The 24,418-nt window shown below is 43.8% G+C and overlaps 2 protein-coding genes across 2 annotated transcripts in view; both read right to left on the minus strand.

Moving 5' to 3' along the window:
• The window catches only part of TINCR (TINCR ubiquitin domain containing), a 49,072-nt gene extending 47,134 nt beyond the window's left edge, over positions 1-1,938 (minus strand). Inside the window, exon 1 of the mRNA XM_066636700.1 lies at positions 210-1,938. The gene's annotated coding sequence lies outside the window, so the exon portion shown is untranslated. The remainder of the gene's footprint in view (positions 1-209) is intronic.
• Positions 1,939-2,039: 101 nt separating this feature from the next.
• LOC136659468 (scaffold attachment factor B2-like) overlaps positions 2,040-24,418 on the minus strand; it is a 51,858-nt gene continuing 29,479 nt past the window's right edge. Inside the window, exons 12-20 of the mRNA XM_066636694.1 lie at positions 23,453-23,544; positions 22,207-22,343; positions 11,117-11,422; positions 10,185-10,322; positions 9,182-9,221; positions 5,688-5,809; positions 4,454-4,566; positions 3,422-3,488; positions 2,040-2,370 (exon numbers count right to left, since the gene is read on the minus strand). Coding sequence (XP_066492791.1) covers positions 2,244-2,370; positions 3,422-3,488; positions 4,454-4,566; positions 5,688-5,809; positions 9,182-9,221; positions 10,185-10,322; positions 11,117-11,422; positions 22,207-22,343; positions 23,453-23,544 — 1,142 coding nt within the window. The 3' untranslated portion in view covers positions 2,040-2,243. The remainder of the gene's footprint in view (positions 2,371-3,421; positions 3,489-4,453; positions 4,567-5,687; positions 5,810-9,181; positions 9,222-10,184; positions 10,323-11,116; positions 11,423-22,206; positions 22,344-23,452; positions 23,545-24,418) is intronic.

The raw sequence follows: 24,418 nt of genomic DNA on the forward strand, positions 1-24,418 counted from the left end.
TACTAGACCTCAATGAGTACTTGGTAGCTTGCTGAATGGCTAGGCAGGATTCTGAACCTTTGTCCCCAACAATGAATAACTTAGCAAAACAGATTTTAGTTTATTAAGTACATAAGGCAGCAAATGCTAGAGGCATAAACATCTAGGAAACATATCAGCAATAAAATAATAAAGCTAGCTGGCTATCTCTATTAATCCCTATCTCTCACCTGGGTCAGCTTCTCTTGTAGATCTTTTAGCTCCAGGCTACCTGTGAGGCCAGGTGCCCATGGTGGACAATTGGAGCTCACAAGCGTGCAGGATGTTGCACCCAAAAACTCTGTACAAGAAGGAACACACACACCCCTTGGGGCACTCATTATTATACTTCTTATGCTAATAGTGCTGAGGTGACTTCATACTTGGTGACTGTCCAATCAGAAACTTTTGAGGACAAAATCTTCTTAAAGTTGGCCTGGTTGCTAGCCCCTCATAGTTCTTTACCCCTCCCAACTGGAGATCCATAGCTGCATTCCATTCCGCTTGATCAGGCGCCTCTCAGTCTACTGAGGTGTTAAACATTCCAATGGGTTGTAATTCTTGTTGTCTGTCCTTTCTGGCTAGCAAAGGAGCGACAACAATCTTTTTGTTTGTTTATTCTTGCAGCTAGCAACTGCTAGCCACTTCTCCGTTACTGACTTAGTTTGGTTCAGGCTTCACATGCTAACCTAGGCCTAACATGTAAATATTCATGACACACAGATTTCCCATTAACCTAGAAAGACGACTTCAGTGAAAAAAAAACCTTTGGCAAAGAAAACCTTTGGCATAGTGACGCACCACCTAAAATACAGGCAGATTGAGGTTCATAAAATTATTTAAGCCAGAACATGGAAATATTGAATTAAAATATTTCAGAGTAATCCAACAGATTTTGTATTTTATGAAGTATTGCCCAAATCCTGAAAGTATTAAACACTTCCTGAAAATTAAAATCTTGACATCCATCCAAGTTGTTTTAAATTGTGACCCAGTAAAATGTGGAATTAGAATAAAAAAAGTATAAGTAAGTGTCAGAAGTAAAACACAGTATGTCCTTGGTACATCTAGAGCAGTGTTTGCCAAACCGTGGGTCATGATCCGATTGCTACTTGCCTTGCAATTTCAGCATTGAGTCAACATAATACAACAATCCTGCCACTTGTTGGCTCAAGGAGACATCGCTATTTTAAACAAAGGCTACCCTACTAAATACTGATAGTAGTGTAGATTTATCAGCGTAGATTCACAGCATAACTTTTTTTGTACTGTAGATATTTGAACTGTTTTTTGGATTTAATTCAGCATTAAATTCTCTTTCAATTGATACATATTTGCATTTAGTGAAACATAACATTTCTGCAAATGCTGCAACACATGGAATTTTCAAAGGGTGGCCACAATTTTAATTGTTTTGTCCTAATTTCCCCCTCCTCCGGCCTGGAGTTGCTCCCTCCCTCATGTTCTTCACAAGCTGTTGAGAAGCCTTTCAAATCATTGTCATGGCTGCCTGCTGGTATAAGAGCTTGCTTGGTTGCAACACACCACCTTCAGCATTTCTTCCCAAAGAAAACCACTTGGCTAACTCCCAGTGTTTCAAAAGATTTGGGGCAGGGAGAAACTGCATCCCAAATCAAGAGGGATGCAACATTAAGTCACAGACACCCCAGGAACAAGCGAACAAAATTCCCTCTGCCGTGCAAATGAAACCTCACTATGAGTTAAATTTGGTAGGGCTACCTGGGGCCAGATGAATTACACAAAACAGTATAAAATACAGCAAAACATGGAAAAAAAACCACACATACCTACTTTGCTCTCTCCACTTTTGGATCCTTAACTCTGGAGTCCCTGTCCTTTGGACTTCTTCCAAGTACTCAGTATTAGATGTTTTATTCCCAGCCAAACTTCCCCTGCCCTCACAGAGGATGGGCTGTAAACAGTTGAGTTTCCTGAGCAATCAAGCATTCCAAGTCATCACACCAGCAAAACCAATCAGAAACAAAAGGTTTCACTACAAGTGCAATAAAATACAGATTTTATTGTTTATGGAAAATGGAATGCTTCCTCAGTAACAGTTGAGTGGTGTTCAGATATAACATATTGGAAAAGAAAAAGATAGAGTTCACATCATATGCAAGCTACGACAGGTGCCATGTTTTTCTTTTTCAGTGACAAAAGTTCAAGGTAACCAAGCAGAGAAATGTAATGTTGTATGAAAGTCTTCAATAACGCCGGGTGAAACGAGGGTCGCTGGGCCGGTTTGTTCTATCCTGGCTTGCAAAGCCGCCTTGTACACCAGATCCTTCAACCGCTGTGTTCTCTGATTCGCCTTGTTCAAACCCTCCACGCCTAAGGACAAAAATGCTTAGTTTTCTGTTAACCTCCTCCTTTTCACCCTAAGAGCCTGCATTCTCTTGATCACAAACAAATATGAATTAAGTAGCACTTTGATTAAAACCTTGTTTTCTACCTTCCTTAATTCATATATTTTCTGAAAAGTCAGAACTAATTGGTTGCTATATTTTATAGCTACAGGAGAAAAGCAGAGTTTAAATACATACGTAAAAATAAAATCTCAATTTTTCAGCCTGACTTACTTCAAAGTTGTGAGAATAAAAGGGGCAAGAGGACCATTCTTGTTGCCCTAAGCTCCTTGGAGAAAGGGCAAGATAAAATGCACCATTACACTTTGCCCCCACACACATAAGCTCACTCCAGTGATACGGGATAATGCCATGAGGCAACCGATCCCATGCCACTGGGCAGAGATGTGGCTATAGCAGCCTGCTGTCAGAACTGGCTCTTGTGCCATTGAGGGAAAGGTGAGGCAATCACAGCAAGGAAGAAAAGCTGAATGCAGCCTGCTTTTGAAAGAACAAGTCAGTCAGTTTCTTAGGTAAATGAGAAAGCCTGATCAAAAAGTTTCATAAGAATCAGGGAAGGTGATACAACTTGCTTTGACCCACTGGTGCAAGAAGGCTCCCTTAGTTGTCTATCTTGCTGTTTTCCTTCTTTGTCCTGAATCCAGTTCAAGAGCCATTGCTGGCACAAATGCCAGCACCTGAAAGGAGAGTGCACGCCCACTTGGGCATAGTACAACAACAGCATGAAGGGTCCTTTTTACATGTAGCCCAAATACAGGCATGTAGATAATTACAGAAAACCTCAAAAGGAGGCCTGGAGGAAAGACATATGAGCATCGTCTTGTCTTGAATACCCTCTTCTAAATCAAGTCAACAGTTGTATAACTTGACAGTCTCTTGAATCCTCCCCCCCATCACTGTGAGCCTACTGAATTTTTCCATTGGAGATTTACAGAATTTGTGATCTGGGATCCCCTCAAATTGAGGAAGAATTTCACATGGGAATAGGATCAGCAGAACCATTTGAGAGCTCTTACCCAGACATTCCTCCTCTGCTCATCACATGACTGGGTTCTGACTGGCCAGCAACTCCTTTGTCGCTAGCTAAAAAATGAAGAGATATCACAGGGCAGGTAAAAACACCAATATATTCCTGTATTTTGTTAAACGGCAGGAAGTGGGAAATCACAAACGTAATACAATACTGGTTCTCCAAGGGCTGTACTAACTTCCTACAGTCTTCTGAGCACAATTCAAGCCTTTAATCGTAAGAACATACGAACAGCCCCACTGGATCAGGCCATAGGCCCATCTATCCTGTATCTCACAACGGCCCACCAAATGCCCCAGGGAGCACACCAGATAACAAGAGACCTGCATCCTGGTGCCCTCCCTTGCATCTGGCATTCTGACATAGCCCATTTCTAAAATCAGGAGGTTGCACATACACATCATGGCTTGTAACCTGTAATGGATTTTTTCTCCAGAAACATGTCCAATCCCCTTTAAAAGACGTCCAGGCCAGATGCCATCACCACATCCTGTGGCAAGGAGTTCCACAGACCAACCACATACTAAGAAATATTTTCTTTTGTCTGTTCTAACTCTCCCAACTCTCAGTTTTTGTGGATGTCCCCTGGTTTTGGTGTTATGTGAGAGTGTAAAGAGCATCTCTCTATCCACTCTGTCAATTCCCTGCATAACTTTGTATCCTTAAATATTTAAGGCTTATCCACTCTCCTGCTCCTTCAAAAGGGTCATCAACCCACTCCCAACGCTGTCAGGTGGGCATGAACCAGCTTGGGAAAGTTTAGAGTGCTGTTTTCTGATGGATCCAATGAGAGGCGAGGACATGGGCTTACGAACAGCACTGCTACAATTTGAAACTTATTGCCAGCAGATCCATGAACACACTGGGAGGGGGGAATCCTTTTCAAATGCATGTACCATCAAGAACACCATCTTACCCAGCCTCTGCAACCTGAATATGCAGTGTACTCAGCCTTGAGATGTGTCTTCCGACCTGAGATGCCATGTTGAACTAGGAAAAAACATTGCCAGAAACATACCTTGCCATCTTTCATGGTCACGTCCCATCATCCCTCCATCTGCATTGCCCTGCCAGGATCGATCTTGGTGCCCTTCAAGCTTGTGGCTATGATCACTCCAGTCATGTCCATCTCTGCAGGGGAGGAAAACCCAGAAGGAGATCTAGATGCATCATTAACAGTACAGGTCGCCCCTCCTTATCTGCTAGGGTTCCGTTCTAGAAACCGTAGTGGATAAAAAAAACAAACCAGTGAATAAAAAACCCCCAGAAAAATAGATTTAAAGACCCACTTCCAGGTTTCTTGCCCCTCCAGGTTTCTTGCACAAGAATAAGGTTGTGTCTCACATTTGCAGGGGTTTGATTCTGGGAATCCCTGCGGATACCATAAAGCGTGCTAAATAAAAGCAGTTTAAAAAAAAATTAAAGAGTGCATTCCTTTACATCTGTGGTTTAAAAACAGCTTTTCTTACTAGTGTAGAGAGGCAGTTAGCAGGACCCCCTGCCTTTGCCTGACTCAGCTGAAGAATGGAATGATTGCTTGCATGACTCTCTCTCTAACAATAAGAAAAGCGGTTTTTTAAACTGTGATTTTAAAGAGATGCATTTTTTATCACATTCCTTCTCATTTGTAGTGGCCATTCAGGTTGAATCAAATTTGTGTATAAAAAATCCTTGTATAAGAAGGTTGGACCTGTAATTTCCCATGAACCTGACTCATGGTGAAAGTGCATCCTGTACTTACAGCAACCTCTTCTAGAGCAGACACCCACAAGCAAGAGACTTCATGATCTGATTCCAACTACAATCCTCATAACTTGATTTGTTTATGGGTAGGAAAGTCAAGGTCTACACTAGAACACCAGGAACCATCTAGAGCAGTGGTTCTCACACATTTAGCACTGGGACCCACTTTTTAGAATGAGAATCTGTCAGGACCCACTGGAAGTGATGTCATGACCCAATATGGCATCATTAGGCAGGTAAATTTTCAACAATCCTAGGCTGTAACCCACACTTACCCAGGAGTAAGTCCCACTGACTATCATTGTTAAAAGCATATACATAGTAGCCTGTTCAGATATACAGATATATAACATTTCCCCAAATGCAGTCATATACCATGGCAGCATCAAGTCTAATATATTAAAATAAAAACATTGAAATGAATGGAAACCCATCTGAAACTGGCTCACACAGTTTGATCTAGAGGCACTATCACACCAGCACAACTGCTTTCCTCAAAGTGCACTCACCGGGACTGTGGAGGTAGTCCACGTCCTTCACTTAGCCTCCTGTCAGACCCATAACTTCCCCAGCCACCCCTGGAGTCTCGTGAGTGGCGATCGGGTCCTCCATGCCGCTCCTCAGGGTAGTGCTGAAAAGGAGAACCACAAGAGGATGAAACTCCCCAATCCAAGTTGGAGCAAGGATGTATCAAATGGGATGCTATATCCATGCCATTGGACAGACACAACAACCCAGACCTCTGCCTCTCCCTGAGACAGCTCGCCACATGTACAACCAGAGGGTCATGTTCCCTTTTTGATGCGTATAATTCCCAGAGACTAGCTACTATTTGTTTTGGGAACTTAAAAAAAAAAAAGATTTCTTCAGTAGTGAGAACTGCTGTAAGCTGAGAGAAAACATATCCTTGTACAGTCCTGTCATATGTTTCTCTCTTTCATGAATCTCAGTCTTGCACATGAGGTTTCATTCTCAGGTATTTTGGATGCAATAGGGACACAAACAGGTGGAACCTTTTTATATGCAGGAGTTCCATTCCCTGACCCATCATGATTGGGAAAATTCGTGTTTTGCTAAATCAGACCAAGAAACAACGTGATTTTACACAAATTGCATAGAGTTACGCAAATTGCGTAGTTAGGTTAATAGCGCTACAGACTAACACTTGGGGATGGAAGGAAACTGTAGCAGCAGTTCTCAATCGCCTCCCCCCTCTGCTCTGTACTCAGCCCTCCTTGATGCCTGCTGTCCCCAGCTTCTTTCACCACAGTTGGGATACTTTTAAGAGTCCAGTCCTATGCATTTCTACTCAGAAGTAAGTCCTATTCTAGTCAATGGGGCTTACTCCCAGGAAAGTGTGGATCAGACTGTAGCCTGTGAGCCCACTCCTATGCCTGTCTACTCAGAAGTAAGTCCCATTCTAGTCAATGGGGCTTACTCCCAGGAAAGTGTGGATTGGATTGTAGCCTAAATCTCATGCTTTGGCTTGCTGGGAAGACTTGCCTCCTGGGCTGCTTTGTTTGTGCAGTTTGGAGCACAGAGAGAATGCACCATCTCAGTCTGAAGGAGGGGGGAATTAAGCAAACACAGTGGGTTTTAAAAAGCAATCCACTCTGTCACTACTGCACCTACGTGTGTGTGTGTGTGTGTGTGCGTGTGTGTGTGTGTGTGTGTGTGTGAAAGAGAGAGAGAGAGAGAGAGATAGAGGGCAAGAACACTCCACCTTGCTGCAGAGGTTTTTCCCTTGGCTTCCCCTCTTCAGCCTTTTTGCTGGCTCAGGGACTACAGGTATCTGTTCCTTCACAAGGCAGGAAGGGAGCCTCTTCCATGGCTCCAGGGCTATTTCTGTGCCTGTGTGAGGAGCAGCCTTTTTTCATTGTTTTGGGCTACTTTGAAACAGAGCAAGACACCTGTGTGGCATAATGCAGGCAAAGGTGTGTGTGACTTTAAATCCCCCCCCAATCGCTTTGAGATAAATCTGAAGATAAAAAATCCGTGTATAAAAAGGTTGCACCTGTACTTCACAAAATGTGACTGGAAAACACTTCTCAAATACAGAAAACACTTTCTGTATCAGAAAATGTTCAGCATTTTCCAAGCTTCTGATATCAGAAGCACTCTCTTTCCTCATTTGGAGGTCATGCTTCATTCTTATATCTCAATGGGTTTATTTATAGAGTGCAAGAACTAAATCACCAGAGGAATGCTTTCTTACAGAAGATTCTACAGAAGTCACTGATCCAAGCATACTGGAGCAGGTAACTCTGTAGAATCAGGAGCAACTGAATGATTCAGTCACAACTGATACAGAGGTGGTAGAATCATGATGGGAAGGAGGCAGGCAAGAGCTAATGCAGAGATGTAGTGACAAATCCCGTGGGTGAGTGGGCACTTTGATGCAGCAGTCCTTAATGATTTAATGCAGCTTTTCTCAATGTTTGTCCTGTTGTACCACTTTGTACAGTCTTCTGTACCACTTCGGTAAGTACCACACTGGAAGTAACTGGTGTCACTACCAGTTACCTCCTGATTAGAGGCCAGACACAAAGCAACAAACACTGGTTAGAGGCTCAGAGTGGAAGGGAGGGCTTTTTCAAGCATGAGGAAAGCACACACTTGCCTGCTGAGCCAAGCCTCCTATCACTGCTTGTTGCATTGTGTTGCTGGTCTTGTTGGACTTGCAGCAGGGGTCTGGGGGATCCCATCTGTACCACTAGACCAGGGCCGCCCAAACCCCAGCCCCCGGGCCACTTGCGGCCTGCAGAGGGCCCTAATCCAGGGCTCCAGGGAGCCCCCCATCTCCAATGAGCACTCAACCCACTGGAGCCCTCACTGCCCCCACGCGACTGCTCTTCGAAGCTACAGCGAGGAAAAGGCTAAGCACTCACAGGAGAGCAGGAGCCCTGCCCACCCACAACCCTCCCATTAGTCTGGGGAGGCTGCAGCTGAGTGCAGGCATCGGATGGGGGTGAGAAGTCCTGGGTCTGTTTGTCCTACTTGAGTTTGGCTTGGGGGGGGCAGGCACTGAGGAGGGAGGGGAAACTGTGAGTCTATTTGTGCTGCTTGCGTGTGCTGGGGCGGGTACTGCAAGGGAGAAATTGTGGGATGTTTGAATGCTGCTGGAGAGCATGTCTACTCAGCAGTAAATCCGATCAGACTCAGTGGGGTTTACTCCCAGGAAAGTGTGGATCTGATTGGGCATGAAAAAGAACTCATGGGATGTTTAAATGGGGAGGAAACCTACTGCTTTTGCTTGTTGGGGTTGCTGGCAGGGAGGGAGGAAGGTGGGGGATGGGGAAATACACATAGCTCTCTGCCTGCTTCTAAGTTTGTTTGGTGCTGGGTGCAGGCTGGGGGAGGGACTGAAAGAGGGAGACAGGCAGCTCCCTTCTCTGTGTGAATGAGGAGAAACAAACTCCTGTCCTGAGGGGGCAGGTGCCCACCAGCTCCGACTGACTGTGTTCCTTTGCTGTTGCTTGTTGCCAGGATTGGGGGGGGGGGGAGAGTGAGAGTAAAAACATGCTCCTGCATGGGGGGGAAGGAGCCCACTCTGACTCCTCTTAAGTTTGTTCTGTACTTTTCCCTAAGAAGAGGTATGTTATATGCGTCAGGAATTATTTTAACAACCCCCATTTTCTGGATCTCATGTGTATTACAAAAAAGCTCAGTAAAATTCATTCATTCATAAAAGTTACATCTCTAATATATTCATTTATGTAAATTTATTCAAACTTGAAAAGTAAATTCCCACCCCCCGGCCCCCGACACAGTGTCAGAGAGATGATGCGGCCCTCCTGCCAAAAAGTTTGGACACCCCTGCACTAAACACCACCTGAAGTACCACTGGTTGAGAAATACTGATTTAATGAATTCTGTTCTTGTGGCACACACAGTCTGGGAACTGCTGACTTGGATCTTGACAGAAAATTGTGGGAGCCTCCTGGGCCAGACCAGAAGCATTTGTGAAAACTCTAGTTAAACTCTATGCTTAAGGAGTGCATACCTGTCCATCTCGATCTGGCACTGTTCTTGAACTTTCTCTCCTATAGAGAAAGAGAGAATTAAACATTACACACAGAGATGGATAGGCCTTGAAACAGAGTTATGCTGCTGTGTGCCCGGTTTCTTGGAATAAACTAACAGGAAACTGCTAATGCCATCCTGTCCTATTTGACCGCCTTTCAGGGCCAGACACTGTTGCAACAGGCGAACTTGGTAATTCTTATACCCTTAGTCTTCCAATAAGCCAGTGTGTGCCATAATGGCCTCTTCCATCTAATATTAGTAAAACAACTTAAGACTGTTTCACACATTACAAAGCAAAGAACAAAGACACATCTGATTCTCTGATTCAGTGGTTCTCAAACTGGTGGGTCCTGACCCTCCAGTTTGTGTAATGCTTCCCCTGTCCCTTTAAGGTGTGAAGGGGTGGGGGAAGGGACTGACACTATCCCCAGGATCGCATCGCTAAGGGGGGGGCAGGGGGTGCTTTCACTTACATTCAAGTAGGTAGGGCTGCAGGAGCTGCGGGGAGCCCTGTGCAAAAACAGAAGTGCTTTGTGCCTGCTTTTACTGAGGATTCCAAGCCTCAGGGAGTGCTGCGAAGGGCTGTGCAGGGCTCCCTGCATCTCCTGCTGCTTCCAGTAGATCTACCTAGTTTAAAAGTAAGCGCAAAGCACCCCCTCTCGCATTTCTAGTCCCTCCCCTGCAAACATTTACTGAGGAAATAAAGCTCATTTGTAGGCATAAATGTTTTGAAACCACTACCACATTCACACATCACATCTTTTAAATATACAACTAAAAAAACTGATGTAGGGAAATTCCTTAGCCTGATAGTCAAAGCCAAGAGTGGCTTACCAGCCTCTACAACATGGCCAATTCTATTTGAAGTGCCAAGAGTGGCATGGAGCCATTTAGTTATTTGATTTTTCTCTGTAACCGCTTGTGAACTTTTAGTTGAAAATCAGTACTGTTAATAATAATAAAGGTAGGGTGTTGCTGACCTGTCCACTGCATGATTCTGGTACCGGCCACGATCTCTGTGATCAAAATTGTGGAAGCGATTTTGTCGACTGAAGTCAGAATGGTAGTGATCATCTGTGGCCATCCGCTTTGCTTCAGGCCAGTATGAATCATCACGCCTGCAATAAATGGAAATTCAACACCAGCTTAGACTTTTTATTTCTTCCGCTTAAAAAGTGCTGAAGCAATGACAGGGAACAGCAATACATCTCTCCCATCCAAAATCTGCCATTTGACAGCAAAACTATAATTCTTCAAGACAGTCTCTTTGTTCATGCAAAGGCTTTTTGCCTTGGTAATGGTTGCCACTTCACCGTCTACATTCAGATGGAAATGGGAGGTGCCAATTGAATTGCACGGGAAGCAAGACATCATGGGAAGAGATCTACTATTGGATCTACTACTGGGAGGTTTCATGTAGAACTGAATTATTGATAAATGGGTTTGAGAGAAATACAATCAATGTTCTAAAGTGAAAGAAGAGAAGTAGACAACCATTCCTCTATAATTCAGAATATACCTTTGCTTTGGATTTCGATATTTGTGCATACAAATTTCTGTGGCAACTGGATGCTTGATCTGCTCTGGTCATTACATATATCCAAGCCACTGATAGCAAGGACATGCTGTGGGAATATGTGCAATTACTGATAAAGTCTCAAGACAACAGTTTTAAGGGAGGACATAGGATCCAACCAAAAAGAGAAAAATGAAATTTCAGAAGAGGTACCCTTAGGGAACAAGACCAGCTGCAGACATATTCCAACCTAAAGATAACTGTATCTAACTATATCCAATGGTTCTAAAGAAACTGGAGTTCTACTTTAATGTTACTCTCACAGCCATATTACCCCCACCCCATACTCCCAAGAGACTCTCTCTGTCTTTGGGATCTCAGCCCAATTGCTCTCACCTCCCATCTGTATCATACGGCCTCCTCAATGCAGAGCGGCGCTCTTGCTCAAAGCGCAGCTGCTCTTGCTGTCGCCGCAATTCATCCCTCTCCCGCTGGATGCGTTCCTGCTCTCGCCTCCTTTCTTGCTCAATATGCATTCGCTCCCTCTCCAGTCGCTCCCGTGCCATCCGCTCTCGCTCCAATCGCTGCCTTTGAAATTCGAGGCGCTCCCGTTGGAGTGAAACTTCTCGCTGAAGCCTTTGCCTTTCATCCCGTTCACGGACAAACTGGATACGCTGCTCTCGCTCCCGCCGTTCCCGCTCCCTGTTTAACACAAATGCCAACTTTTTATATGCATGAAAGTATTTATTAGCTTTCAGTGTTAGGATAATTTGCTGCAATTAAAGATGTTTTGTTTTTGAAATGGTATTCATTAATGCTGTAAATTTATTGTTCATTACAATTTTAATCCCTTATAGTACAATACTGTAGATACTCGCCTATAAGTCATATATCAGGCGAGCACAGGTTTTCAGCCAAAATTAATGGCATGTTCCATGAACCTCGGATAAGTCAGTGGTGGGGAGGGGGAGGGAAAACTTGGGGAATGATGGGGAGTGAAAAGGAGTTTCACTTGGGGAGTGAAAAGGAGCTGCAAAGCCTGATCACCCTGGAGCCTGATTGAAAGGGGGTAATGAATCTGAGCCACACCAGTTTTTGAAGACATTAACAAGGTGCTTATATAATACTGTGTGTTCTTCTGGGTTTGGAGTTAACAAGCTTGCTGAGAAGACTCTACAACAAAGCTTGATAAATGTAAACAATACTGTGTGTTTGTAAGCTTTCTGTAATCACTCAGAATATTTCTCAGATGCTTCACAGACACTTTTAAACCTTCTGCAGGTTTCTTCTGGCTGCTGAGACACACCTGAACAGCCCTGCCCCAAGTGACCCGCAGATTAGACGAGGTGTCAATCTATGCCTGATTTATTGGTAGAAATTTCTCACCTTTTAGACGAGTATCTACAGTGTATATTATATTAGGTCCTCTTAATACAATTTAAAGGTAGAAAAAAATCACTTTTGGTTTTACAAAAGAAACCAGAAGTGACTTTTTTGGTCTAAACCAGAGGTCTCCAAACCTCGGCCCAGGGGCCAGGTGAGGCCCACAGCAAGCCTCTAGCCGGCCCACAGCCAGCTTCTTGTCCCCTGAAAACCTCTGGCCCACTCAACTGAAAATGACCACAGCTGTGCTCTGGTTGTGTCTGGAGGGTGTTCTGAGGGTCAGAGAGGTTGAATGAATGAACCCATTCATTCATTCATTCATCTAAGTTCTATCTCTAATTTATTTATTTAAATTTTATATTTACTTTTTTTTCTGGCCCTCAACACCACGCCAGATATTTGATGCGGCTTTCTGGCCAAAAAACTTGGAGACCCCTGGTCTAAACAGCCATTCTGAGGCCCACCGAGACCATGGATGGACACGCACGGCATCTGCAGGGTTCAAAATACCCTCCCTACAGCTCCCCTTGTGTCCAGAGGGTGGGAGGCCCTCCTGCATCCGGGATTAAGTGAAACTGCGCATACAGGATCTCCAGATAGAGGGATCCCCCCCGTATGTCCTTTCTGTTGCTTTTGTACAAATACAGTGCTGAACCAGAAAGAGTTGATCATTTCAAGGTATGCATGTGTTACTGGGGCTCAAATTATTTATTTGGCGCAGAGCTGGTGTCAACAGACTGTGATGGCTAACTGGGCAAGATTATACTTTCCTTAAAGGAGCAGCCAGTGAAAAAAGGGATCAGCATCAGCAAAAACCAGCATCAGCAAGAATCAATTCAAAAGATAGGCAAGGGACCATCTGCAAAGTTATGAGATTAAAGGAACCTGCAACTGCAAAGATACAGATTCAATAAAACAGTCTAGACACCCTAAACAGGTGCATTTGTGCGGAATGGCTATGGCGTGTGTGTATGCACCTGTAATTAATGCAACTGTAAGAAAGGAAAAGGAATGATTTTCAGGGAAGGAGGCTTAGGGAACCCTACATTTCTATCATCGTGTCTAAACTCAAGACAGGAAAAAGAAGTGAGACAGGAAAAGAAGAAGATCACTACAAGTATTTAGGCATTTTTCAGGCAGAAGCCATTAAACATGCAGAAGTTAAAAGGAAGATTAGTAATGAATATATTAAGAGGATGAAGATCTCAAAACACATAGAACACACAATCTCAAAACACATAGATGAACAAGCCTTGCTGAGGGAGAATCAGCATGGCTTCTGTACGGGTAAGTCTTGCCTCACAAAACTTTTAGAATTCTTTGAAAAGGTCAACAGGCATGTGGATGCGGGAGAACCCATGGACATTATATATCTGAACTTTCAGAAGGAGTTTGACATGGTCCCTCACCAAAGACAACTGAGAAAACTCCATAGTCAGGGAATTAGAGGGCAGGTTCTCTCCTGGATTAGGAACTAGGAACTAGTTGAGGACCAGGAAGCACAGACAACTTTCACAGTGGAGAGAGCAGAAAAGCGGTGTGCCCCAAGGATCTGTCCTGGGACTGGTGCTTTTCAACCTGTCCATAAATGACCTGGAGACAAGGTTAAGCAGTGAGGTGGCCCAGTAGGCAGACAACACCGAACTTTTCTGAGTGGTGAAGACTAGAAGAGAATGTGAAGTGTTCCAGAAGGATCTATCTAAACTGGGAGAATGGGTAGCAAAATGGCAGGTGCATTTCAATTTAAGTAAATGTAAAGTCATGCACATTGGGGCAAAGAATTAAAACTTTACATATAGGCTAATGTGTTCTGAGCTGTCTGTGACAGATCAGGAGAGAAATCTTGGGGTAATGGTGGACAGCTTGATGAAGCTGTCAACCCAATGTGCAGTGGTAGTGAAGAAGACTAATTCCATGTTGGGGATCATTAGAATAGGTACTGAGAATAAGACGGCTAATATTATAATGCTGTTGTATAAATTGATGGTAAGGCCACAACTGGAGTATTGTGTCGTTCTGATCACCACATCTCAAAAAAGATATAGTGAAAATGGAAAAGGTGCAGAAGAGAGCGACCAAAATGATTACTGGGCTGGAACACCTCCCTTACGAGGAAAGGCTACCGCATTTCGGGCTCTTCAGTCTAGAAAAGAGGGACATGATTGAGGCATATAGAATTACGCAGGGGATGGATAGAGAGAAGTTCTTTTCCCTCTCATACAACACCAGAACCAGGGGACACCCATGAAAATTGAGTGTTGGGAGAGTCAGGACAGAAAAAAGAAAATATTTCTTTACCTAGTGTGTAATCAGTCTCTGGAACTCCTTGCCACAGGAAGTTGCCACATCTCACCTAGATGCTTTAAGAGGGAATTGGACGGGTTGGAATTTCATGGGTCAGGCAATGTGCAACCTCCTGATTTTAGGTTACCTCAGAATGCCAGATACAGGGGAAGGCGCCAGGACACAGGTGGTGTTTGTCTTGTGTGCTCCCTGAAGCACTTGGTTGGGCACTGTGAGATACAGGAACCTGGATTAGGTGGGCCTTTGGGCTGATCCAGTGGGGCTCTTCTTATGTACACACAACTCTGGGAGTGAGCAGATGAATCTTGCTATCAAGGTGAGAAAGGGGCTCTGGAGTCTTCTGCAGTAACATGCAATTACGTAACTTGACAGATGAATGGACAAGAGTGCCTGTTCTTGGCACATAATCAAGGGAAACCCTTCTAATCAGAACACAGATAGATGGGGATATTGCCTCAGGGATCAATCCAACACTTTCATAGTAACAACTAAAATGCAGATGCAAAAGACAAATACAGTTTCATAATGCAGATGTGATAGGGATGATAGATACCAAGAGATGGTGAAAACTATTGTAGCAAAGTGGAATGGGGTTACATCATTCAAGGAGTTGCATGCAAAGTGAAGGTACAAGCAAGAGGTTACATCAATTTCCATTGATGTACAGGAAGAATGCAGATGTCTTGATACAGAGTTGCAGGCAGGATGTGGAAATTACAAGCTACTGAAATACTGCATTTAGGGGGGACAATACGAAACAGATGTATTGAAAGGTGACACTGGAAGCTGGAGGTTGCATGATGGGATTATCTTCTCTTCCTAGGGTGTGCAGCATGAGATGGCAAACAGAGTTCTTGGGCTTGACCTGAATGACTTTCAAGGAAACCAGTGTTCAGTGTTCATATTGTCAATTTTGGAGCACAGTAGACCCTCTGTATCTGCGGGAATCCTTTTCTGGACTCCCTGCGGATACCAAAACCTGCAGATAAGAGAATTCATGGGTATGGGCCATAGAGGACCTCTGGATGTGACTGGAAACACATTCTGGTCACATTTGGAGATGTTCTGAGGCCTGGAGAAGCCACATATTGATCCATTATACCAGGGATATCAAACATGTGGCCCACGGAAGCTAATAATTTGACCCCTGTGGTGCATGGCTCCTTTCCCAGCTAGCAACAGCAGAAGCAGCACCAGCAATCTCTGTTTGCATACACTGATAGCGATTTGCCATGCTGATAAGCAGGGGGAGCCAAGGAGAAGTTGCTAATAGCAACCAGGCAAAAGGGGAAGGCATGTGTGTGCGTGCGCGTGCGTGCGAACACAGAAGCAGCAAGACCGAGGTAGACTTTGTGAAAAATGACCCAGACTTTGTGAAAAATGACAGGGAGAGCAGGAAAAGTTGCTTGCAGTAACCAGGCAGAAAGAGAGGGTCCAAACACATAGACAGGCATGCAGGGTGAGTATGACTGAGGTTGTTTTCATGAAAAATCTGGAAAAGCTTTATGTCCTCCTCCACCCTCACCACCTCTCCAGATTTTCTTTCCTGCTCACAGCCAGCAGGAAGCAAATAGCTTCAGCTCAGACCAGGAAACAACCAGCAAAAGTTTTCAAAAACCTTTTCTTGGCTCTGGGCAGGTCACTGCTCCAGTCTGCATGTCCAAAAAATGTCAGACTACATAATGGAAATTACAAAGATTGACAAGTACAAAGTAGTAAAGGCAATATCTGTGCTGGGTTATTTACAGAGCTGGCAAGGAATTTCTGACACCCTACATGTCACTGATAGTACAATCATATGCCTGCCCACTATTTCAGTGGGACTTACTCCCAGGCATGCAAGATTGTAGCCTGAGCAAACCTGTTTGGTGTCCTAGCATCAAAGCCTCCAGTCTGAGTGAGAAATAGCAAAAGAACTGGGCCCAGGACAGTTTCTCAAAATCTCAAAGTTGAGCATTCTTGGCAAATCTCAGTTTTTTAGGAATTGAGCTTTCATGGAAGGGTGAAAAACATTTCATTTGTACAATTTTATGCTTTGAAATTATATGGAGCATATTGATTGTAGTAGCCTTCAACTGATTGAAATTCTGGAGGGAGAGGTTAAGAGGAGGTTGTCATAAATAGCATTTTTTGTTCTGTTTCCCACTATTCAGTAAGAATGACTTTGATGTTCCATCTTATGCAAAAGAAGCTAAACAGTCTTCATGAAACCATCACTGTGTACTATACTGTTAACTCACTGGGAAGTTCCCCTTTGCTTTCTTTGAGGCGTCATCAAGTTGCTGACTTGTAGTTACTTTACGATGGCTCAATATTTGCATATTTTCTCTTCTGTTATTTGCAATTAATCAGTTTCTAACAAAGAACAAAGTGCTCATATCTGGTCCTCACTCGTTTAATGACATCACTTCCTGTTTAATGACATCACTTCTGGCCCTCAACAGGTGCCATGAATGCTATTCAGTTCACTGTATGAAACGAGTTTGACACCCCTGCACTACGTGATGGCAAGTAGTTCATGCCAAGTTCATGACGGCAAGTAGTTGCCATGAGTGGAGCTACCTGGCACCAAATAATATATTGTCCATGGTTGCATACACAAGCATAGTACCAATAAAATAACTTCAGGAAAACCACCATAGTAGCATTTGTTCTGACTTCTAGACAAATGAACCAGTACAAAGGTCTGCCAGAGGCTGGAAAAAGGAGGAAGACACTACACTGTAGATCAACTGTAGGAGAGCAAGCAAAACTGCTGGGGGTGGGGCCTGTTGTTGGGGGGATTGATTGTTTTCCATTTTCCTCCTGTATGCCAGGTGAATATCTCTTACAAAGGTCTGCCAGAGACTGAGAGAAGTAGGAAGAGACTCCATTGCAGAACAGCTGCAAGAGAGCAAGCAAGACCGCTGGGGCTCCACACCTGCTGCCATGGGAATTAAGTGTTCTCCTCCTGTATACCAGGTGAATATCCCTCACAAAGGTCTGCCAGAGGTTAGAACCAAAAAGAGCTAAATGGCTCTTTGCCTGTGGCTCTTCGGCCGTGGATTAGAGCCTGTGAACTCCAGAGCAATTGGAGGCGGTAAGCATCTGTTCTAAGGATCCCCAAACAAAGACATAAAACTATGCAGTCAGACAGCCAGCAGCAGGTAGGAGGCTATTCAGTGTTTGGCACTGCGTGTCACATGTATGACTATATGCCTCTGGGGTCATGGGTGTGGGGTGTGCCCACGGTGCAAGGAGCTCCAGGGGTCTGCTCCCTTGAACCCTTGGTTGCTAAGCTGGAGAAGCAGAGGCAGGAAGAGAGGGACCATGGGGAGACTTTCAGGGATGTTCAGGCTTCATCCCACCCTCAGGTGGGCAGCTCCCTAGCTGCTGGACTAGGAAGTTTCAGGGCTGGAGGACTTCATTCTGGAGAGGAGGGAAACGATCCCGTGAGGGGACACCTTCTTCAGGGGATGGTTGTATTCAGTCTGTATTCTGTTGCACTAAGGACTTTCCTCTGTGGTGGTGGGGTGGGGGCTTTCTTGTAGTGGGCGATTAGATTGTCAGGAACATGGGGGGGTCTGTGATGGATGTGAGGACTTGCCTGATTGTTGTGAAGGTTGCAGACATCATGTCTAGTCTAGACAGACTGGTACAGAGTGCTGGGGAGGAGGTAGAGTTTGCAGTGCAGGTCAGCACCAATAAAATATGAGGAAATGTATCTGGGAGGTCCAGGAGGCCAAATTTAGGCTGCTAGGTAGGAACCTTAAAGCTAGGACCCCAAAGGTAGCATTCTTGGAAGTGCTGCCTGTTCCTGCACAAGGCAGGCTGAGATCAGGGGTCTCAGTGTGTGGATGAGACATTGGTGGGAGGAGGGGTTTAAATTTGTTAGGCACTGGGGACATGTTTTTGGGACAAGCGGAGCCTGTACAAGAGGGACAGGCTTCACTTGAACCAAAACGGAACCAGACTGCTTAATAATAAATTATTATTAATTTATATTTTTATATTATATTAATAATAAAAGGTGCCACCTTTTTAATGTTAAGTATTAAAAAGAGCAGCTTTTAAGTTGATTCCTTGGGGAAAGCCAATATGAGCTGAGGGGCATCCAGTTTGGGACTCCTCATCCCTATGAAATGAGGATGAGGAGGTTAGAGAGCAAGGCAGGGACAGCAGGAGTAGGAATTGGGAGTGGAAGCATGATGGGATGCGATAGCACATCCAACAGAACAAGAGACTGCAGGGATAAAGGAGCGAATAAGCAGCCCATCTTGGGGGACTTCTTATACAATTGTTTTTATGCTAATGCCCAAAGTCCCTTCTAACTGGGTAAGATGCACTATTTCAAGTAAGTGCTCTCTTTTATTTAGCAGGAGGAGAATAACTAGCCCTCCTCACCCCAGCAGTGTCTTTTCCAGTGACTGTCTGCTGGTGTTCTTTTGCATCTTTTTAGATTGTGAGCCCTTCTGGGAAAGGGAACCATTAGTTGTTTGATTTCCTCTGTAATCCGCTTTGTGAACTTTTTGTTGAAAAGGGATATAAATACTGTTAATAATAATAAGTCTCCAAGCAAAGATGGGAAAACTGGAATATTTGGTGGCTAGGGAAAACATTGATATAGTGGGTAAAACGGAAACATGGTGGAATGCGGAGAACATAAAAACAGCCCTGCTGGATCAGGCCATAGGCCCATCTAGTCCAGCTTCCTGTATCTCACAGTAGCCCACCAAATGCCCCAGGGAGCACACAAGACAGCAAAAGACCTGCATCCTGGTGCCCTCTCTTGCATCTGGCTTTCTGACATAACCCATTTCTAAAATCAGGAGTTTGCACATACACATCATGGCTTGTAACGCATGATGGATTTTTCCTCCAGAAATTTGTCCAACTCCTTTTTAAAGGCGTCTAGGCCGGATGCCATCACCACATCCTGAGGCAAGGAGTTCCACAGACCAATTACATGCTGAGTAAAGAAATATTTTTTTTTGTCTGTCCTAACTCTCCTAACACTCAATTTTAGTGGGTGTCCCCTGGTTCTGGTGTTGTGTGAGAGGGAAAAGAGTCACTCTATCCATTCTATCCTTCCCATACATAATTTTGTAACCAGTGGGACACCACAATCCCAGGCTATGAACTCTATAGGAGGGACAGAGAGGGGCGCATTGGTGGTGGAGAGATGGCAGAGAAATTAAATGAGTTATTTGCATCTATCTTTATGGCAGAAGACCTTGAGCAGATACCACTGTCCAAACAGCCCCTCTTGAGTAAGGAATTAAGTCAGATAGAGGTTAAAAGAGAAGATGTTTCAGACCTAATCGACAAATTGGACAGGGGATCGGACACATTTCTGGTGGAGAACTCCATTACAGGTTACAGGTCATGATAATACCTATCGTGTATATGTATCATGTATCATGTATCATATGTATCATGTATACCTATCATGTATATCTCCTGATTTTAGGCTACATCAGAAGCAGGGGAGGGCAAAAGGACACAGGTTGTGTCTTGTTGTCTTGTGTGCTCCCTGAAGCATTTGGTGGGTCACTGTGAGATGCAGGAAGCTGAACTAGATGGGCCTTTGGCCTGATCCAGGGGGTCTTTTCTTATATGTTAGAGACTTAGTATACGCTACACAAATAAATGAAAATCCTGACAAAGCATGACAACAAGGGCAAAATAAAGAGACAGCTTTAAAGAAGCATTCCAGTTCCACTCGGTGCAAAAAAATCTGTTCAGTTCCTCCTTTGTGATAAAGCTGGAGACTTGAATCAATATGCTCATGGAGACATGCTGTTACCATTTGTACAGTGTGTTGGCCGATAACTGCTTTTCATATTATCTTTGGAAGAAACTGAGGGTACCAGACTTCCATAGCATAGGTGGCGAGCCCTGCCATTTTCTCTGGTTCCTCCATCCTGAGGCCCCACCAAATTTTAAGTCACACGGCAGGAAAATATCCACCCACAGTTTCACTTATAAGGAATAGAAAGAGATTTCCAAGTTCTAAGAGAAAGAAGCCCAAACCTTAACATGACATCACCCATGGGTTTCTGTATGCAATAAGCTGTAGGAAATAACTCAGCTGTGCATGCATGAAGGAGCTCAAGCAAGAGGCTCAGTGATAGAAAACATGCTTTGGATACAGACAATCCCTTGTTTAATTCTTGGCAACTTCTGTTGAAAAGAAGGATCTGGTACTTGGCAATAAGAAAAACCCCTGCCTGAGACCCTGGAGAGCTGCTACCGGTCAGTGTAGACTGAGCTACGTGGACTCAGGAAAAAGCAGGTTCATGCATAACTGCAAAGACCCCCAGAGTTAGATGACCCAAACTTTATTAGGAAGTCTAAATACTGTATTTGTAACACACTCTTCTGGCTCTGGGGAACACAGAGATCAGCTGTCCCTAGAGAAGAGGACTAGCCTTTGGAACTGCTCCCCAGATTTGCTCCTAATAGTGACACTGTCATTCCAACACTGTTTTCACAGGTTTTTAGATTTAAGCACATCCTAAAAAAATAGCCATGTCCCTCAGAAGAAACACTACAAGCTACACAGAAAACATCCCTGCTTTTTAAAGAGAGACTTGCGTTTGTGAAATTTTAAATTTGACTTCTGTTTGCTTACAAGCGTAATTAACACTGGCAGTATAACATCAGTGTCCGTATCTCAAAATTGAAAACACACAAATAGCCAAGTACCATAGTAGCCAGCAGCACCACTAAGTGCTGTGCAGCAAAGGTAAAATAAGTTCAAATGGCAATTACAAAGGAGAAGCAGCAAATATTTCTCCAGGGTTGTTCCACCAATGATATTCACTCCAATGTGAGACAGTGTTCAAAAAGAACTAATGTGAAGGTTGGCTACTGGAGACTTCTGAGCCAAAACCAGCTCTCAAAGGATGAATTGTGCTCCCCCTACCAATTGGAAAAAAGGCACAGAGAAGGGCAGCTATTATATAGCAATATGGTTTGCCAGCAGGCTATTATAACTGTTGAGGCCTGGGCACAGTTCTCCACCAAACTCTTCTTGAAGTAACCTCTATAAGTTACCAACCAGGGGACCAGCACCTCTACTCATCACCGGAATATTATCTTCAGGTAGTGACAACCTGACTAGTTTGCTAGCAAAGTTTATACAGGTGGGGCTTCTTTATCCATGGATTTGACTTCGCATGGGTGCCAGATCCCATACTGGAGTCTCTCACCTGACGTCCCAGTTGTGACTGGAAGCACCTTCTGGTCACATCTGGGAGGCTTTCTGAGACCTGGGAAGGCCATGTGTGGCCCCTCTGGGTCTCAGAACTCCTCCAGTTGTGACCAGAAGATGATTCTGGAGGTCCTCTGATGGACCCCACATATGGATTCAATAGCCATGGAGGTCTGGAAACCAAGGTTCACCTGTACCTTCTCCATTTTCCTTCTGATATTAAAACAGTGCTTGTAGTAACTCTTTCCCCATTAACACACACTTTCTTGGGTAGGATGTTCAGCTTCAAGGCAGGGCCGGAGAGATGACCCAAAAGTTCTTTCCAATCCAATGACTATATTGTGGGGCCTTTTAAGTACTCTTGAAAGTCACAAGCATAAGAATCATGGTACACTCTTGCTTAAGCTTACCTCCAGGGTTCATATAATCTTGGATCAATGTGAACAAATATAAGAAGCCCAGCTCCACTAACACCAGAAGAAATTCATGGACTGGGGCTGCTTGAATCACCTGCTAATGTCAGGGTGGATAATTTTGCTAAAGAATTGGTACCCATTTTGGAAAAAACAAAATTCTGCAGAATGGAAGGGGGGTTTCAACCTACCTGCGGCGTTCAGTCTCTCGGATTTCTCTCTCTCGCTGTCTCTGCCGCTCACGTTCACGCTGCTCTTTGATTTTATCAAAAGATAGAATATCTTGTTTCTCTTTGCTCTCCGACTTACGATCATGGCTCTTTGTGCTCTGAGGTTAGGCAGAAAAAAAACAAAACCATATGCTCGAAATCTAATAATTACTAAGTATGTTTGTAGGTTTTCATGGCCAGCAATAATCTAACAATTTAACATTGAGTAAGAAAGCAATGGTTGTGTCAAAGAATTCGAATTCATGCTGTTAAAATGTCCAACATTTCCTAAAAAGAACAGACATGAAAGAGTTTTATAAGGAAGAGGTTTCCAGCAGAGATGGGATACTGCGATTAGGCTGAGTTTGCTTTAAGAATGCAGCAGTAAAATGGAACTCTATGTACCTGGAGGGTACTGGTTTTTGAATTGCTGTTTCTGGCTTGCTCTCTAGTAATGTGCCCTGACTAGGTGAGTTTCCCTGATGAAGTTCTGAAAAAGTTACAGAACAAAACGGACTTTTAACAACATGAATTCTAATTCTTTGACACAACCATGGTCTTCTCACCTGAATAAGGATATATTAAATTGCTGAATAATTACTAAGTATGATTTTTTGAGGTAACATTTAACCCTGTACGCATTTTCCTACTGTGAGGAACAACACAGGAGTCACGCTCCAGAGTTCCTTCCATAAACAGTGGTGTTAGACTCAAGGGGAAATTTTGATAAGTAGCATTTCTGAATGAAGGCAGAGTCATACTAGGCAAGATCAACACCCATCTAGTCCCACATCTGAGTTTTAGAAGCACATTGACGAACATTACAACATTCAATCTTAACTTGTTGGCCAATCACTTGTTGGCCAAGCAGGAGTTCCTCATAGTCACACCATGTTAGTATGGCTGTAACCCATCTAATTACTAGAGATGTGTGGGTTTTTTTTGGTCAAAAACACAAAACTCTGTATGTTGGTGTTTTAACATATTTTCCAGAAGTTAAAATAGATTACTTTTCCACTTAGAAATAATACTGTGGTTGCATCTGCTGACATGATTATCACCTACCTAGTACTTAAAGAAATTGAAATAAATAAACACTCTGCCACCTCTGATAACTTTTGTGCTGTCAAAAAGTATGTTTTCATCACTTAGAGCCACAATAATGTTGGAACTTTCCCCAGCTTTTGTTCCAGATACCCAACATTCAGAAATAAAACTAAAAACACACTCTCTCTTTTGATGCACTTGTTGTTTTCACACTGATAACTGGTTCTCCTTTGGACTTATCCATGACAACTGTCCGCTCAGTTCCTTGGCATGCTGTATCAACACAAAAGGATAACATATTAGGCATGTTTAGGATATCATGAGACATGGTATTCTCTAAACAAATGCAAAAGTTAGGGAGATGAGCCTCGTGGAACACACAACCAATTAAGATTATCTGCTTATCTTCAAACCCAGGGGTGCCCAAACGCTGGCCACTTGCAGCCCTTGAGGACTCCCAATGTGGCCCTTAGGGAGCCCCCAGTCTCCAATGAGCCTCTGGCCCTCCGGAGACTTGCTGGAGCCCGCACTGGCCTGGCGCAACTGCTCTCAGTGTGAGGGTGGATGTTTGACCTCTCGCATGAGCTGTGGGATGAGGGCTCCCTCCACTGGTTGCTGTTTCACGTCTGTGATACAGTAGCAGCAGCAAAGGAAAGGCCAGCCTTGCTCTGAGCAAGCAATAAAAATAGGCAAGACCTTCATTCATTCATTTAAGTCCATCTTTAATATTCTCATTTATGTAAACTTATGTACATTTATTCAAATTTTAAATGTAAATTAATTATTTTCTACCCTGGCCCCCCGACACAAGTGTCAGTGATGACGTGGCCCTCCTGCAAAAACTTTGGACACTCCTGTTCAAACCCATATTCAATATTTTTGAGTAGACTAGTGCTTACCAGTGTTTTTTCACTTGCGTACCCCCTTGACAGCTCATTTCTATAGATTGTACCCCTCGTATTAGCAAAATGTTTGTAATTAATATAGTTGCTGTTTTTTCAAATTTATGTGTTTTCAACCACTGATCCATGTCTGATAATAACAAATTGATGACTAGAAACTAGCAGCTGCCAGGGGTTTTGCAGCTAGCTAGCTGCCTTTCTTCCCACTTTGCCAGCCCTGCAAGATATTTTAATACACACCAGCC

This window comes from Tiliqua scincoides, chromosome 8 (assembly GCF_035046505.1).
Source record: "Tiliqua scincoides isolate rTilSci1 chromosome 8, rTilSci1.hap2, whole genome shotgun sequence".
NCBI classification, from domain to species: Eukaryota; Metazoa; Chordata; class Lepidosauria; order Squamata; family Scincidae; genus Tiliqua; species Tiliqua scincoides.